At 37.5% G+C, this 17,044-nt stretch overlaps 1 protein-coding gene across 2 annotated transcripts; it reads left to right on the plus strand.

The window, feature by feature from the left end:
- The first annotated feature begins 5,921 nt into the window (after positions 1 to 5,921).
- LOC126821172 (sushi, von Willebrand factor type A, EGF and pentraxin domain-containing protein 1) lies at positions 5,922 to 16,049 on the plus strand. 2 transcript variants are annotated; one of them, XM_050549630.2, is made up of 7 exons: positions 5,922 to 6,100; positions 10,570 to 10,911; positions 11,211 to 11,387; positions 12,587 to 12,700; positions 13,025 to 13,270; positions 15,120 to 15,320; positions 15,695 to 16,049. In XM_050549630.2, the coding sequence occupies exons 2-7, from the start codon at positions 10,575 to 10,577 to the stop codon at positions 15,868 to 15,870; spliced, it is 1,251 nt and encodes a 416-aa protein (XP_050405587.1). In that variant the 5' UTR covers positions 5,922 to 6,100; positions 10,570 to 10,574; the 3' UTR covers positions 15,871 to 16,049. The 2 variants fall into 2 exon arrangements, with proteins under 2 accessions (XP_050405587.1, XP_050405556.1); XM_050549599.2 differs by lacking the exon at positions 5,922 to 6,100 and adding an exon at positions 7,653 to 7,930.
- Positions 16,050 to 17,044: the final 995 nt, after the last annotated feature.

Below are 17,044 nucleotides of genomic sequence, written 5' to 3' on the forward strand. Positions count from 1 at the left end.
TGACAAACCTTGTGCATGATCTAAAGCAGAAGTGTCAAACATACGACCAGCGGGCCAGATCCTACCCGCCAAGGGTTTAAATGTGGCCCGTTGAACAAATTTCAATAAACTGATGTCGATAAATAGCTATTATTGTCAGAGAGTTTAAATTAAAACATGGCATATTCATAAGATTCTGAATATCAACACTGTTTTGTTGTTGTTTCTAAAAGAATTCAGTGTAAAATTTTTAAAAAAGGTTAGAGTAGCTAAGTCTCTAACTCAATATCATCCAAAATCTTCAACATTGAAAACACGATTTATTTGTCAAATTAAATCAACATTCATGTTGTGATCTTACCGGAAAAAGATGGGCTTTTGGTATCCAATATTTAAGAAAAAATAAACATTTTACCATTGGTACACGAATCGTGTACCATAATGCGCTTCAGCCCCAGTTGTATCAAGAGACTCGAGGGACGAGGCTAGACACATTGCACCAAATCAAACGGCGCATGTAGACTGGAATAACCAGACGCTAGAAATTTGCACTCGCTTGAGACTGCTGGCTTATTTCGTCGAACATAACTGATTTGAAATTGGAGTAAAACGGAAACCATTGAATGTAAATCAGTTTATATACATTCATATTACAGTATTATATGCGTTGCGACCCACTTTTGTCAATTTCTAGGTCCCAAATTTTACCGATTTAGCTCCTTTAAATTATGGTCTATTTTAAAGTATTGTATGTAACGATTTTAGTCAAATAAATCAATAAAATTTTCTTTATCTTGATATTTTTGTATGTTATATATCTTGGGCTCACTTGATGGAAAATTTTAGTTCATGTGGTCTCTGACACCCCTGATCTAAAGGTAACATTCCCCTCTTTGCAATGACAGGGTAATCTTCGATACATCAATCAATTTGAATTGTTATCACTGTTATGCTTTATGCTTTTACAGTGATTTTCCTTTGGATTTTGAAAAATGTAAATTATTGATTGTCCTTATAGTGGTGTGTATTAAACTATTAATGAATTAAAGTATGGGGTTTAACGTCCACTCGACATATATAGGTCATTTCAATTGAAGATGTTTCGTCTCATCCGAACAACTAGACGTTCTTTGACAGACCTTCCGTCCTGCATATAGGCTGTAGTTATTAGATGCAACATTCCCGATGCGCTTACTCTTTCAGGAACACCTAATACCACTTCTCACTGTTTCAGTTCACACAAACTTTGTTGCAAATTTTAGCATGACACATTCAGCCTATCTATTTTAGGAACTCTCTGATCGTCATTACAGTGAGAGAGAGAGAGAGAGAGGAGAGAGAGAGAGAGAGAGAGATAGACATGGGGATTAACGCCCACTCGACACAACCAGGTCATTTCTGGACTAACATGGTTCAATTTAATAATTCGCTTGCGCGTAGGGGTCTTTAGCAGTTTGAGGAAACCGGAGGACCCGGAGAAAACCCCACGAGTTTGGACAGGCGACCCTACTCTTTGTCACGTACAACCAGGGAATCGAAACCATCCCAGTTGACTTATGATACAGCGCTAACCATTCGACCATCCAACCTCACACAATATTGTCAAAGCTTATTCTCTACTAGGAATATCAATCCAAATATGGCCCCGTTCCGTTCAGCATTTATAAAAATACTAAATGAATATTCGGCATCCACTGAAAAAAAATTATCTCGTATTCGCGTTGTTAAAAACAAAACAATAAACGTGCCATTGAGTTGGAATTTGATGAAGATTTTCGTACATATAGGGTTTAATTACATCGGGAACAGTATAAGAAACATTTACATAAATACAACAGGGACATAAATATACACCGGAACTAAACTACACCAGGAACATAAACAATAACATTAACATAGTACATGACTATAGTGCCGGAACAGCTATAGATTCTAATATTTTCATTTTATGTGTACCCTTCGTAATTCATTATAATTTCGCAGGCAAAAGTATTTAGTGAATTTATCTTTATTTAGTCGCATTCTGTAATTAATTTGGAATTATTTCCAATGTAAATTATATAGGTGTCTAATTATGTTTGATGTTGCCGAGTAATTTTATGTGATGTGCTTATCCCATTGTCTAGCATAGGGGAGCATATTGTTTTCATCGGCAGGGATCGACAGTAGATTAGTTTCATGTTTTTATTGTCTGTATTTGTTTGGAATGTTTTTTCTGAATCGGTGCCTATTTGTATTTTTATTGTACCTTAACCATGCCGGAAATTATAATCATTTATGTATTTTACTTCTTGAGTGACGGTAGGGTTGATGAATGGGAGATAACTTAATTACTTAAAATTTAGTACCTTTGTAATTTTGTCTGTACATTTTCAATTTCTATCATTTTTATTATTCTGTTTCTCCAAAACTTAGGATATATGGTATTTTCATCGCCCCTTTTTTGTTTTAGTTGAGGAGGGAGTTCGTTATTTTATTTATGTATGTTCTTTTATATGAGTATGCCACTTACATTTATGGAGCTTAATGTATATATTTACGGCTTAAAATACACCTTACACATCCACACAGCATGAGCATAACATGGAATTGACCTGGTCTGACTATCGAATACGTCATGTTAATAGACTTAAAAGACTGATTCATAGAAGATATTAATTTTGTATCTTTTTTTAGAAGGTGTTGTGATGTGATTGTACGAGATTACTTACGTGTTTGTACCGGAATTTTTGATTAAAGTGGATTATTGTAGACGTTGTTTTTATACATTGTTAGAGACGTTGGCAAGACGTCCCGTCCCATTCTTTCCGAATTACCTGAATTTCTGCTGGCTAATCCCCTACTGAACGAATATTTAATATTCACAATATAATTCCTTAAGACTGACGGTGTGCGGGTAACAATATTACAACCACTCCGGCCCCCTGCCACGGCAGCGGCTGAACTCGGGTGAGTCCATACTCTATATGCTCTCCACGTGTCTGCCTTACTGTCCAACAACAGGGAATGTGACACGAAAGGTATACGAACTTCTTAAAGGAATTGAGTCTCACACCAATTATGGAGTTGTTTATTACCACGCCATTGTATAATTTGCTGACCATTGCGTATTACATTGGAAGACATGGTCAGGTTGTACACAGATCAAATGTAGCTTGTCAATGTCATATGGGATGAATTATTAATTAAATTTTTAATGTACAATACAGCGAGTAGGCCTACGTGTTAGAACAAGTTTATAATATTGAAAACCCAATCCAATATCATATTTTATCAAAACCAGCAGGCGGTCAATAGCAATCTGAACGACAGACCCATCCTATCTGCAAAAAGCTAGTTAACATTTAAACATACATTATGCAAGAGCTAAATCTGATTATTGCAAGTCTTAATTTAGGCTTCAGATGTTATAGAAATTATAAATTAGATCTTTATTTAAACAACAAGCCCAAAATCAACTCTGTAGACCTACGGATGGCTCGGCTACAGCTTGGATTTAAATAGGATTTCACTGATTGTTAAATGGCGCCCCATGCGGAGATTATTAACCGTTACGTTGACGTCATCAGTTAGATCGAGGCTAAATGATAGAGTGTACGAAGGGAGGCCGTTGTTGAGCGATGCCGCATGTCAGTCAATTTGATTGAAAGTTCGATATATACTAGTCAAGTTCCAGGCTTACAAATTTAAAAAAAATTTTAAAAATTTAGTGTCGAATCTTATTAAAAATCTTCAACAACAATTTTTGGTTTCACTAATGTATCATTTCAAAAAGTATATACCCTTTTTACATGTTGCACGATTTCACCTCCCAAAATTTAGCACGAAGATCAACTAGCATGCAGACAGACAGCAAAAATATGAAAATTCCGCCAAAAGCTCATCAAAAATAATGATTAAATTCCAGTCTTTATAATGGTTAAAATCACATCCATCAAATATACACCTTTGTGTTGTAGGATACACATCTATCTATCTATACTAATATTTGTGACTGTCGTTTGTCTGTCTGTCTGTTTGTCTGTCTGCCCCCAATCGGCAGAACTTTGATTAATTAAGTTTATGAAACAAACAAAAGTAAATTTGCGTTTAGAAAACTGGATATCCATATTAGAATTAGTGAGTCGATGCCTGAAGGTGTTGGCCGAGAATGTTCATCGGGATTTTCCGTGGCAGCCCCGGGATTTTCCGTGGCAGCCCCGGGATTTTCCGTGGCAGCCCCGGGATTTTCCTCGGTAGCTTCTTCTTGTCAGTGGTGACGAAGGGGGTTGATTATATGTGCTTGTCATTTAATAAATATTTAAATAATAATAACGTATAATGTTTAAAGCCAAAGCAATATGCAGATTCAACTCATGGATCTTGAAACAAGCCTCTAGCTTACATCTGTATAATCAGTATTCATGTCGGCGTGCGCTTTAGGTCATAAGAATTGTCATTGAGTCAAGTGGCGTGGTTTCGATTCCACACTTGTACCTGTGACAACTGACAATGAGTAAAGTCCCCTGTCAAACCTCGGATTTTATCCGGGTCCCACAGTAACTCACGACTGCTAAAGACCCCTTGACCATGTTAGTCCCGAATCTCTCTCTCTCTCTCTCTCTCTCTCTCTCTCTCTCAGTACGTTATCATGTGAAAGTTGAGCTCTATAAATACATCATATCAGTAATATTATACAACTTCCGTAATGTAACATTTGTTACATAAACAAAAAATAACGCAATGAGAAACGGAAATGAAAACTTTTGTATCTCAGAGTGTATCCGTAAGACTAAGTTATATTTCCCTTACTACTCACAAAACTATAAGAGTGTGTTGGCCAATCATTGGCAGTCTATTAATTAGGGAATTCCCCATCTACAACTATATTTAGAGTAGCTAACTCAAGGTCATCCAAAGTCTTCGACATTGAAAACACGAATTATTTGTCAGTTTAAATCAACATTGATGTTGTGATCTTACTGGGAAAAGATGGGCTTCTGATTAAGCCAAAATAAACATTTTACCATTGGTAGGCCTACACGAATCGTGTACCATAATGATTTTCAGTGCCATTTGTAACAAGGGACTCGAAGAGCGAGGTTAGACATATTCCACAAGTCATGTCAAACGGTGATGCCATATTCTTATCTGGAGAGCATGCACAATAATGCCAATGAAACGGTTTGTTACGGCGAGCTCTTGGCGTGCGATGCACGGAACTGTGGGTAAACCACTAGAAACTCCAACGCTGATTGATTAATTAATGTCTGACGTCATAGGGTCAAATTCCGCTCGTATGACCTGTGACGCGAGCTTCCAGTACAACCGGTCAGATCTTCGTGTAGTGTAGTCCATCGAATTTTAAAAAAACGAAACGAAATATAGATCTTTAATTTAATCAGATTGTTCATATTACATCATATTGCTATTTAACTCCTTTAACATGAACTCATTTATTTACAGTGTTAAAATTATGGAAGCCTATTGGAACACTTGACAGTTGGATTTTGAAATAAAAGTAGGTCGTACTGCCGCTGTGTGGGCGAAATTTCTCTCAGCACAATGTATAGTGTTATCCCATCTTCATTGGTGCAGAAAGGTAGCTGGTCTGATAGTTTACGTAACCCTGGTGTGGGTGGTGATGATGTGGGGTCTGGGTTGGAGCAATGTCGACCATGGAAGCCTTTTGTGGCCATTTTATCATCTAGGCTTGGCGTAGAAAAGTAGCTTGCTTGATCAATTTTGGGTAATTTTTTATAATTTTTGGTAATTTTGTATAATTTTGCGTAATTTTGTATGATTTTGGGTAAATTGTGATGTTGGTAGTAGTCAGTGAACATGCGCGCGAATTGAACTTCCATGGCTAGAAGTCGAGGGCAAGAAGTCAAGGGCGGAAAGTCAAGGTGAGAGGCGAGACCGTAGGAATTTTCAAAGGCGGGATAGTGAGAAAGCAAGAAAATAATAAAGCGGGAAATCGAGATTATAACACGGTCAAAATAGGCTTCCATATAAAATGGAATAAGTGGATTGGAATTCTTAAGTGTGCTTGTCCATATAACTGCACTGTCTGTTGTATAGCTATACAAGTATATTGTCCGGATTACAATTGCTTCAATATAATAACAGAGCGGATTATTCGGTGAGTATTCTAGATTATGTTGATGTTGAAATTGAAATCGGGTACTGGAAACAGTTGCCTACTCCCGCCCCTTTGTCAAGAATGCAGGCGCGTATATGGTTCGCAGATGTATGTGTGTGTGTGTGTATGTGTGTGTGTGTGTTCGTGGAGAGGGTGGAGGGGGGGGGGCTGCAGTGTACCCGCTATAAGAAAGAGTTATTGCGAAAATAAAATCTTGAAATCAATTAATAGTATCTTTGGTTTGTATTAAGATTCATAAAGCAGGAAAGATCAGAGGAAACACTCTTTGTCAGGATGAATTATCCATTTAGAAGTAGGCAACACGTTGCTTTCTTTTACAGTGGACTTGTCCAAACAGCACTCTTTGGCAAGTGTTGGCCAAAAAAGTTCATCGGGATTTTCCAGCGCTGTTGCCTCTTGTCAGATGTGCAGGACACAGGGGCGGATCCAGGAATTTTTGCCGGAGTGGGTTTGCCAGGCTCCTGTTAAGGAAATTTGACAGTTGACAATGCATGATGCTACGCAGGCATCCATATACATTGAGCATTTTAAAGAGAGAAATCCAACACCCCGTTTGATGTTAATTTTTATAATGAATCAATAGGATCGCATTGTGACTCAATTTCATTGATGCAACGCATTACTTTTGATATCGTACAGGTCTATATATCATTATATCGTGCTTTGAATGCCAATCCCATCCGACCATCTCTTATATTATTTTTATGTAGCTGAGCAGGGTGGGGTTTGGAACCCACCCTCCACTCTAGATCCGCCACTGGGACGGGAGGTCGAACAAGGACAGCTGTCTAGACGTTGGGGTAGTCCGGAAAAACCACGGCCCCGTGCACGTAAAAGATCCATTGACAGTTGGAATTCGATATAAGAGTACTTCTTCTTACATCACACTGTACGGCGTACATGCATGTCCGTCTTCATTAATCCAATCGGAGCAGAACAGTAGGACGTTAAACAACATTTCATTTAAATTTCATTAGTGCGACTCCATTGACTTGGCCATTATGATATAATAAACCGATTGTTCTTTCAACTATTCTAATTAAAATTGCCGAAAATTAAATCGCAAGAGCTTCTGTCAGACGCATATAAAAATATAGTGAAATGGGGTTTGACAGTCATGTAGCCGGACATGACCTTTACCTTCCCTTTACTCTCTGACTTCCAGATGACAAGGGTTATTTTGTGTCACGACAATGTGTGCACGGAACCTCACCTGTTGGTCCATCCCAAGGACTAGACCATTATCAGATCCCGGTACCGAACCACCGAATGCGGGGGGTGGTGGGGGGTGGATGGCCGAATGGTTAGCACGTGCGCGCTGTATCATAACGTCTGTCATTGAGTCAACTGGCGTGGTTTCGAATCCCCGGTTGTACGTGACAAGGAGTAGGGTCGCCTGTCCAACCTCGTGGGTTTTCTCCGGATTTTCCGGTTTCCTCCCACTGCAAAAGTCCCCTACGCGCAAGCGAATTATTGAAATAAAATTGAACCATGTGTTAGTCCCGAAATGACCTAGTTTGTGTCGAGTGGACTTTAAACCCCATCTCCCTCTTTTTCTCTCTCTCTCTCCACCGAATGCGGCTTTCTTACCGAGTCACCATGGCCAACTCCAAATCTATATCAATGGAGTATTATAGCCTTGAGACACAGAACTGACGTGTCTATGTCATATGTGCTTATACAACCATACTTCCGGTTCACTGAATTGTAGCTATAAGAGCCACCAGTGTAACGTGTAATTGTGGATTTGACGAGAGATAGACGGGTGATACCAGGGTCTCATATTCTGGTCAGTAATTTCTATGCTAGGTAGGTAGATAGATAGATTCATTTGACTCAAACATAATATTATACCACATAATAAATGACATATATTTATTAATGGTGCAAAAATTTCGAAATAATTTGGGGGCTCGATCTGGCTGCAGTCCTTTTAATACAGCCCCGGTGAAACTTGATGTACATACATTTTAATTGTCAATTAATATGTTGTAGCCTAGTCCGGTTGCTGAAGGGGGGGGGGGGGATCGCCACCCAAGCTGTGAATTTATAAGACTAAGTTTTTCTAGACCAGTTTTTTGAGTAGATTCCGAATCTGGGTGGTGATCAGGCGTTTGAGGGGGCGTTTTCGAGATATATGGGGGCCTAATGTCTACAATTGGGGGGCAATGTCATTATGTTGACATAAATGATTATCATGTTATATATTAATAAAACATAAATTTCTAGGACTGTCCATCTTTAAAGAAGTGTGTATGATGCCTCTGGACAACCGTTTTGATTTGTGGCGAAGTGGGGTGGGGTGGTTGCAGGTTTCCGTGTGAGGAGTGGGGGGGGGGGGGTGTAAAATTGGCAGGAAATGAGCTCACGTCGATTTAAATGATGATTTTCTTAGAGCTTGCAAATGAAACATCTATAAATATGTTTATAAGATTCCCATTGTGTGGGGGTGGGTGCCCGAAGGGGGGAAGGGGCAACATGTGTTTTTGTGGACAGAAATTGTTTGGTTCAAAATTGACCTTACAAGTTTGAAAGTGGTTTCTCGCTAGCATTTTCGTTTAGTACCTATTTCGTCATTCAATATATTAAATTATAAAGGTACTTCACAAGAGATCTGGAAATGTAGATCAAAAACACAGTAAATCAGAGACATGTTTAGATATTAGTTTATTCTTAGTCTTCATCAGAAGTTCAAAATCAGGGGTCATAATATGAGCGGGATAAATATCTGCTTGGTTATAAATCTTCATTCCAGCCATGCAGCAAAAGACCACTACGGTAAGGTGGTAATAAAAAAGGCCTGTTATTTTTTTCACCCAGAAAATCTTCCTTCTAGCGTCATCTACTGATGTATGTCGCCTTCCGCGATATTTTCTACCTTTGCCCGTTTCATTATCGACCAGAATGTGTATATTTGGATCATTGTTTGCGAGGAGAATGATTAGGATGTCTATTTTGCCCAAGCAAGAACGGAAAATACAATTTGTTTCAGCGCCTCCATTAATTTGCAATGCGAAGAGGAGTAGGTTAGCTATTTTGGTGTCCTCATGGTTTGTTGTCAGTTCTAGGATATTCTCGACACTTTCAATACTAATCTTGATATATTTTTTTTATCCAATCAAGATTAATATTGAAGTGTCAAGAATATCTTGGCCTACATGCTTTCAGTGGTAATGACTATCTGTCTTTCTTTTTCCAACTTTCTAACAATTTTAAAGAGCTGGGACAGACAAATGATGTTGCTGTTGATTTGTCATCCAGAAGATATCTATCCCGCTCATATTATGAACTTTGATTTTGAATCTTCTGATGAAGATTAAGCATAAACTAATATCTAAACATTTCTCTGATTTACTGTTTTTATGTACATTTCCAGAAATTCGTAGGGAACATAAAAGCAAACCGGTTAAAATACAAATGTATATTTCGTTCGGTTTTTCTTATACTTTCGATGGCCTACACTACATGAAGATCTGACCAGTTGTACTGGGAGGTCGCGTCAGGAGTCATACGAGCGGCTTTTGACCATATGACGTCAGACATTGATTAATCAATCAGCGTTGACGTTTCTGGGGGTTTACCCACAGTTTCGTGCAGAACACGCCAAGAACTCGCGGTAACAGACCGCTTCATTGGCTAATTTTAAACCAAGTGGTTTCTGTCCCCAAATTTACACCCCCCCCCTCCCCTCGCCCCATACAGGTGTGCAGTGGAATTAGAAAGTAATGTTTTTACCAAGCTCTAAGAAAATCATAATTTCCCGCCAATTTTACCCCCCCCCCCCCACACACACACCCTCCATACACGCTCACCTGCTACCCCCATCCCACCTCCCCACAAATCAAAACAGTTGTCCAAGGGCATCATACACACTTCTTTAAAGATGGACAGTCCTAGAAATTTATGTTTTATTAATATATAACATGATAATCATTTATGTCAACATAATGACACTGCCCCCCCCCCCCAATTGTAGACATTGGACCCCTATATATCTCGAAAACGCCCCCTCAAACGTCTGATCATCACCCAGATTCGGAATCTACGCTCACCTGCTACCCCAATCCCACCTCCCCACAAATCAAAACAGTTGTCCAAGGGCATCATACACACTTCTTTAAAGATGGACAGTCCTAGAAATTTATGTTTTATTAATATATAACATGATAATCATTTATGTCAACATAATGACACTGCCCCCCCCCCCCCAATTGTAGACATTGGACCCCCATTAACCAGATTCGGAATCTACGCCAAAAAACTGGTCTAGAAATACTTGGTCTCATAAATTCACAGCTCGGGTGGCGACCCCCCCCCCCCCCCTTCAGCCTCCGGACTAGCCGGTATGTTTTCTAGAATATGAACGAAAACTCGCGCAAAGTATGTAAATTCATACTTTCGACAATAATATTCACATTATATATTTACTGCGAAATAATATATTTTAGATACCATGAATAAGTGGTCAATTCTATTAGTATTGATAGTAGCTTTAGTTGATGTCGTTGCTGAACGTGCATCAACGTGGGATTTCTGTAATTGTCGATGGGCTGAATGGTCAAAATGGTCTGATTGTACAGAACAATGTTACGGCCGACATCGCAGAGACAGAAAGGTTTGGATATCAAATAAAAAAGGATGTACCGAATTTGCTCACTGTGCTACAGGTCAGAACGAAGGATCCGAGTATGCCGACTGTAATACGTTTTGTTACAATGGTGGTACATACTTATCTTCATATACTGGTTGTATATGTGTAGCTGGCAAATATGGTCGATGTTGTGATAAAAGTAAGATATATTTTTTGATACATATTATTAATTGTGATAAAAATTAGTTATATTATATATCATTACCAATATTCGATTCCAGAAATTTAACGTGTTATTTTGAACAGTCCAACTAAAATTATACCAACCTTTTTTTCCATTTTAGCCCAAACCATCTCGGTCAGTAATCACGTGATTGGTAGACTCCAGATTATTGCACCAATCACAATCCATGATATAGAAAATTTCGCCAGATCCTGCAGCTAATTACATTTATTTTCTGTAATAAATAGAGCTACATCAGCTATTTTATTTTTAAGCTGTAACATGTGCCACGCCCGCTACATTGGAGAATGGAAGAAGATCCTACAGTAGTCTGAATTATGGTAGCACCGTTACATACAGCTGTAATCACGATTATAGAATGACCTCTGGATCTTCAAGAAGAACGTGTCAGCATAATAGCGGCTGGAGTGGTCTTATGCCAAGATGCAGATGTATGTACACGTATAACTGATGAGTTTAGTTAAAATGACCTGAGGGCATGATCTCCCTCTCTCTGTCTGGATTATATTAAAGGACAATATTGGTGGCAGTCATTATCACATATGTGATAGAACTGGTTAAACACGTTCCAAATATTATTTTTTCACATAGATCATTGCTACGATAGATGAGTAATCAATGTTTCAACAATAGGAAGTGACGAACGCAAAAGGAAAACACGAGTTATCCCTCTATAAGACTGGCTGAAGTGACGCGTGATAACAGATACATGGGCGAATTTCTGCTCACTAAAAATTCGTTCGAAGATCAAAAGTTGTTATATGAGACTGTAAGAGTATATTTGACAATTCAAAAAAGTAATTGAATGTCATTAGATAAGAGAACACGAGAAAAATAGAAACATTCCGTACATTCACGGGTGTTTATTCATTCTATACTTTCATTAGTTCTCTTATCTAGTGACAGTCAATTTTGTTTATGAATTGTCAGATATCCTTTCACAGTCCCATATAACAACTTTTGGTCTTCGAAGGAATTATTAGTGAGCAGAAATTCCCCCATGTATCTGTTATCATTCGTCACTTCAGCCAGTTTTATAGAGGGATAACTCGTGTTTTCCTTTTGCGTTCGTCACTTCCTATTGTTGAAACATTGATTACTCATCTAACGTAACAATGATCTCTGTGAAAAAAATAATATTTGGAACGTGTTTAACCAGTTCTATCACATATGTGATAATGACTGACACCAATATTGTCCTTTAACTAGGTGTCAACTCAATCCCCACCCCCACTCTCTCTCTCTCTGACTATCCCCCTCTCTCTCCCTCTCTTACGGTCCCTCTGTCTGTGGAGTCAGTGGCCATTGGTTACCATCAGAACCGCTGCCAAAATGTAGAAGTAAGGTCTATGTTTATAACGAATTGTACAAGTTTATTATATACTTTTATAATGAGAGCATGGTTGGTTTTAATTTTAGATACTAATACATAATTCATTGACTTTAATATTAATGATGAATACTGATGCTTGCTCCAATAACTTGTAGGTTATAGATATTTATACATGTTCCAGTAACTTGTATATTATTATATTTTTAGATGTTAATACATGTTCCAGTAACATGTATATTATTGTAATTTTAGATGTTAATGCATGTTCCTGTAACTTGTATTTTATTTTAATTTTAGATGTTAATACATGTTCCAGTAATCCATGTAAAAATGGAGGAAGCTGTATAAATGGTGTAGAAAGCTATACATGTCAATGTCAACCTGGTTGGAGTGGGATTAATTGTGAAAATGGTTTGTGATTCTGTTTGTCGTTAAAATCAATGTTTGTCAACATACAAATAATAATGACAAATTAACAGAATGTTGGAATTAATAGTTAGGAATTAATGGTAGAAATATGGATATGTAACGACGTGAGACTCGAGCCCATCTCCTTGATTTGTACACCCACCCACCCTCACCGCTCGTAGTAATGCGTTACTGCCACGGGATAAAGCACCTAAGGCCCCAAGTACTATATGTGAGAGGAAGATATTTTAAATATATCTTTTATAAACAGATGAAATATGTGAACTAATTGGATTATAAATATATTGCTTTACTTATTTAATTCAGATGTTCAGCCCCCTACAATGACCGGATGTTCTAAAGATCAACTGATTTATACCAAAGATGCTACATACAATGTCACATGGTCTATCCCAAAATTCTCAGATCCATTCAATAAGAACATCACAATGTTAACTAATTACCCAGAAGGCTTTATTGTGGCGCCATGGGGTGACCATGTTGTTCAGTACGTGGCCACCAAACCATTCAACGGACTCCAAACGGAATGTAAATTTACCGTAAAAATTAGACGTAAGTAGTGCGGATCTTTAAGCTAATGATTAAGATAATGCACAAAACTATGGAAGACTAAACAGCTTTTTATTCAGTGTTCTTAATGTTACAATTTCATATTTTCTAAGAAAGTCAAAACATAATGATTTCTATGTCTTTTGCTCAATAGGTTGTCAACTCACTATTATACGATCATAGGTTATCTTTCTCACACTTAAAAATCTTCACACCGGAAATAAAACACATTACCTTCCAATTACCTTCCTTGTTTTCCTATACCCCACCATAGAATAGCTATCTTCAAACGTTTGAATTTGAAGTTGAAAATGAAATTTTTGCCAATTTCTCAACTGGCAATAGTGAATTATAGGATTAATAGGATTATTCTTTAACAAGGTAGGACTGTTTGTAGATACCATCTATTTTAGGGCTTTATTTTAATACATTTTAAAAATATAACTTAAAAATACGAAATTGTAACTTTAATTCTTAATTCATAGTCTGTAATTCTTATTTGGAGATACGTATTTGGAAATTTGTTGTTTGAGATTTGTTTTTCGTTGTATGTGTATGATGAAATGTAATTGTAGATTATTTTTTTGATTTACTGCAATTATATTAAACAATAATAATTTTACAAATCTGATATGACAAACGTCTGATTTGTAAAACAAATATTGATTTTAAGATACAAATGTTAATTTTAGTGTACAAATGTTAATTTTAGTGTACAAATGTTAATTTTAGTGTACAAATGTCGAAATACGACAAAAAATGAAGAAATAAGAATTAAGGACTATGAATTAAGAACTAAGAACCAAGAACACTAAATAAAGAGCTGTTTGGTCTTTCATACAAAACAAAAGAGAATCGAAATATAAATGTCTTAGAGAGAGAGAGAGAGAGAGAGAGAGAGAGAGAGAGAGAGAGAGATGGCGTTTAACGTCCGCTCGACACAAACTAGGTCATTTCAGGACTAACATTCAATTTTATTTCAATAATTCGCTTGGGCGTAGAGGTCTGTAGCAGTGAGAGGAAACTGGAGGACCCGGAGAAAACCCACGAGGTTGGACAGGCGACCCTACTCCTTGTCACGTACAACCGGGGAATCGAAACCACGCCAGTTGACTCAATGACAGACTTTATGATACAGCGCGCATGTGCTAACCATTCAGCCATCCAAGCCCCCAAATGTCTTAGAACTTACGAACTAGGTTATTCCGGGGCCACAGTAGGTCCCATTTCGATCCCGGCGTTCGCCAAGAAATTTCCCCGGAATTAGCTTTATCCCGTGTTAGTGGCGCATAACAACGACCCCGACAATACAGCGATCGATATTGATATTGTTATCTTACCGTGGAAATTTGGGCTCATGATATCCAATATTTAATATATAAAAATTTTAAGACCATTTCCAGATGTTAGGAGGATTGTTTGGTCTAATGGCTTATCGCGTGCGTGTGAAATGTATGTCATTGAGTGGCGTGGTTTCAATTCCCCGCTTGACATTCGAACCTCGTGGTTTTTCTCCAGGACCTTCGGTTTCCTCTCCCTGGTAAAGACCCCACATGCAAGCGAATTACTGAAATAAAATTGAAACATGTTAGTCTCGAAATGGCCTATTTTTTTTGAGTGGGCGTTAAACCCCATTCTCTCACTAACTAGTTTAGAAGACTAGTGGTTCCCATTCTGTGATGTTAATAAAATCTATTTATATATTCTAGCCCATCCCTGTCCTGAATGAAACATATCAGCTCAAGATGTTAATTCTATATCATATTCTAGCTAGCTCATCCTTGTCCAGAATTAAACATACCGACTACTGTTTTAGTAATGGTGTTAATTAAATCTATTTGATATATTTTAGCTCATCCTTGCCCTGAACTAAACATACCAATTAATGGTGCTCGTGTATGTAATGGATGGAAGACAGAATATGCTAGAGTTTGTTTAGTGTATTGTAATAAAGAATTTACTCTTCAATTGGGTTCATATTCTGTACAACAATGGTATATATGTGGAGCCAGTGGTAATTGGTTACCATCGGGACCTTTACCAAACTGTACATGTAAGGGTTATGTTTATACCTATAATAAACTCTGTATATAATGTTTATGAATTATATTATTGGGAGTCTTGTTGATGCAAAAGAGTAGGACCGGTAAATCCCATTTCATTTCAAGAGTTATATAACGAGAGAGAGAGAGAGAGAGAGAGATTATTATTCTTGGTATAAAGTTATGCGCTATGTGATAAGACACGTTTTGCCAGCTAGCCGTTTGTCCCGTTTTATGGTACATAATGCAAAAAAGTTTTTCAAAAGTATCTTGTTAAAGAGTCACATAATAATTTGTTTAGCACCAGCAGTGTCTTATAATATTCGCTTATGTTTGATGACCGAGATGTTATATTGCCCATTAGAATTCTATGTTTTTATTCCAGTGCCTAATATCAAGATTGGTTCAGGAAAGGATTCACCAGATTATCAGTATAACAGTTGCCATGACGATTCTGTTAAACAGTCTTACATTGACAGACTCAAAGCATCCCATCAGGCAGTGCTATGTACTAAACACCCGGATGAATGTAAACCAGATAACGTCTCCGTCGATTGTTAAAACATTATAAATATCACGATACCCCATATGATTCTGGATATACAACCTCCTGGGTTATGTCCCTTTATAAAACAAAACGAAATGGGGGCTTTTTTGCTTGAACTGCTTGCTAATCATGAAGTAGCCACACGTTGAATGGAAACCGCACCAACATAATAAAAGGGTGATAGCATTGTCAATTTCTTTGTTTATTTCGATTTCAATTGCTTAGAGAACCAATCTCTTATTCACTGAGTCACCGTGGCTACCCTTATGAAACTTTAGTATGTAAATATTATAAGTTGAAAAAACAAACCAACACCAGTGTATAATATATCATTTATTGATATCTATTCACATGACAAATTGTACCCTATCCCATGGCTGGGAATTAAATGGATTTAAAGTTACAATACCACTCTTGTTGTAACTGAATAATATGTCAAAATCTTTATTCTGGTCAACAAATTGTACTATTTTACAATATTCCAATTAATTGATGATACAAATTTCATCTTAACACACCTAATTTAAATAATTGGAAAAATTCAACTAAATGATTTGAAAAGCCTGACGTAAAGCTTTTCAAATGTGACTTGGAATTAAAAATATTTTTGAACCCTTTGGACAAGTAAAATAAGATTTAATGGATAATTTACACAACAGGTAGGACACTAACACATCTAGTACTTGGAATCAGGCTATTTTTTTATTTTCTGGAGCTGTCAAGCCAGCAAGAGTGTTATTGTCCCTTAAGCACCGATGAGATTAACAAATGTAGCTATAAAGTACGGTAACAGTAACAACTCACCAAGAATAAACTATTGTGGAACTATTATAGCAGGTCTTTATCTAAATCTTACATAATGCACTCTAATATCTTTATTTTAACGATTTTACATTTCGCCATCCTCGATTTTTTTTAAATTGTGTTTAAACATACTTTAATCTTCCTCTTCTCGTGAGGGTGGAAGATTGGAACAGCCTATGGCCTCTCTAGTCGTGAGGGTGGGTGATTGGGACAGCCTATGGCCTCTTTAGTCGTGAGGGTGGGTGATTGGGAAAGCCTATGGCGTCTCTAGTCGTGAGGGTGGGTGATTGTAACAGCCTAGGGCCTCTCTAGTCGTGAGGGTGGGTGATTGGAAGAGCCTAGAGCCCCTCTTCCTGTAGTCGTGAGGGGGTGGGGTGATTGGAA

This window comes from Patella vulgata, chromosome 1 (assembly GCF_932274485.2).
Source record: "Patella vulgata chromosome 1, xgPatVulg1.2, whole genome shotgun sequence".
Taxonomy (NCBI): domain Eukaryota; kingdom Metazoa; phylum Mollusca; class Gastropoda; family Patellidae; genus Patella; species Patella vulgata.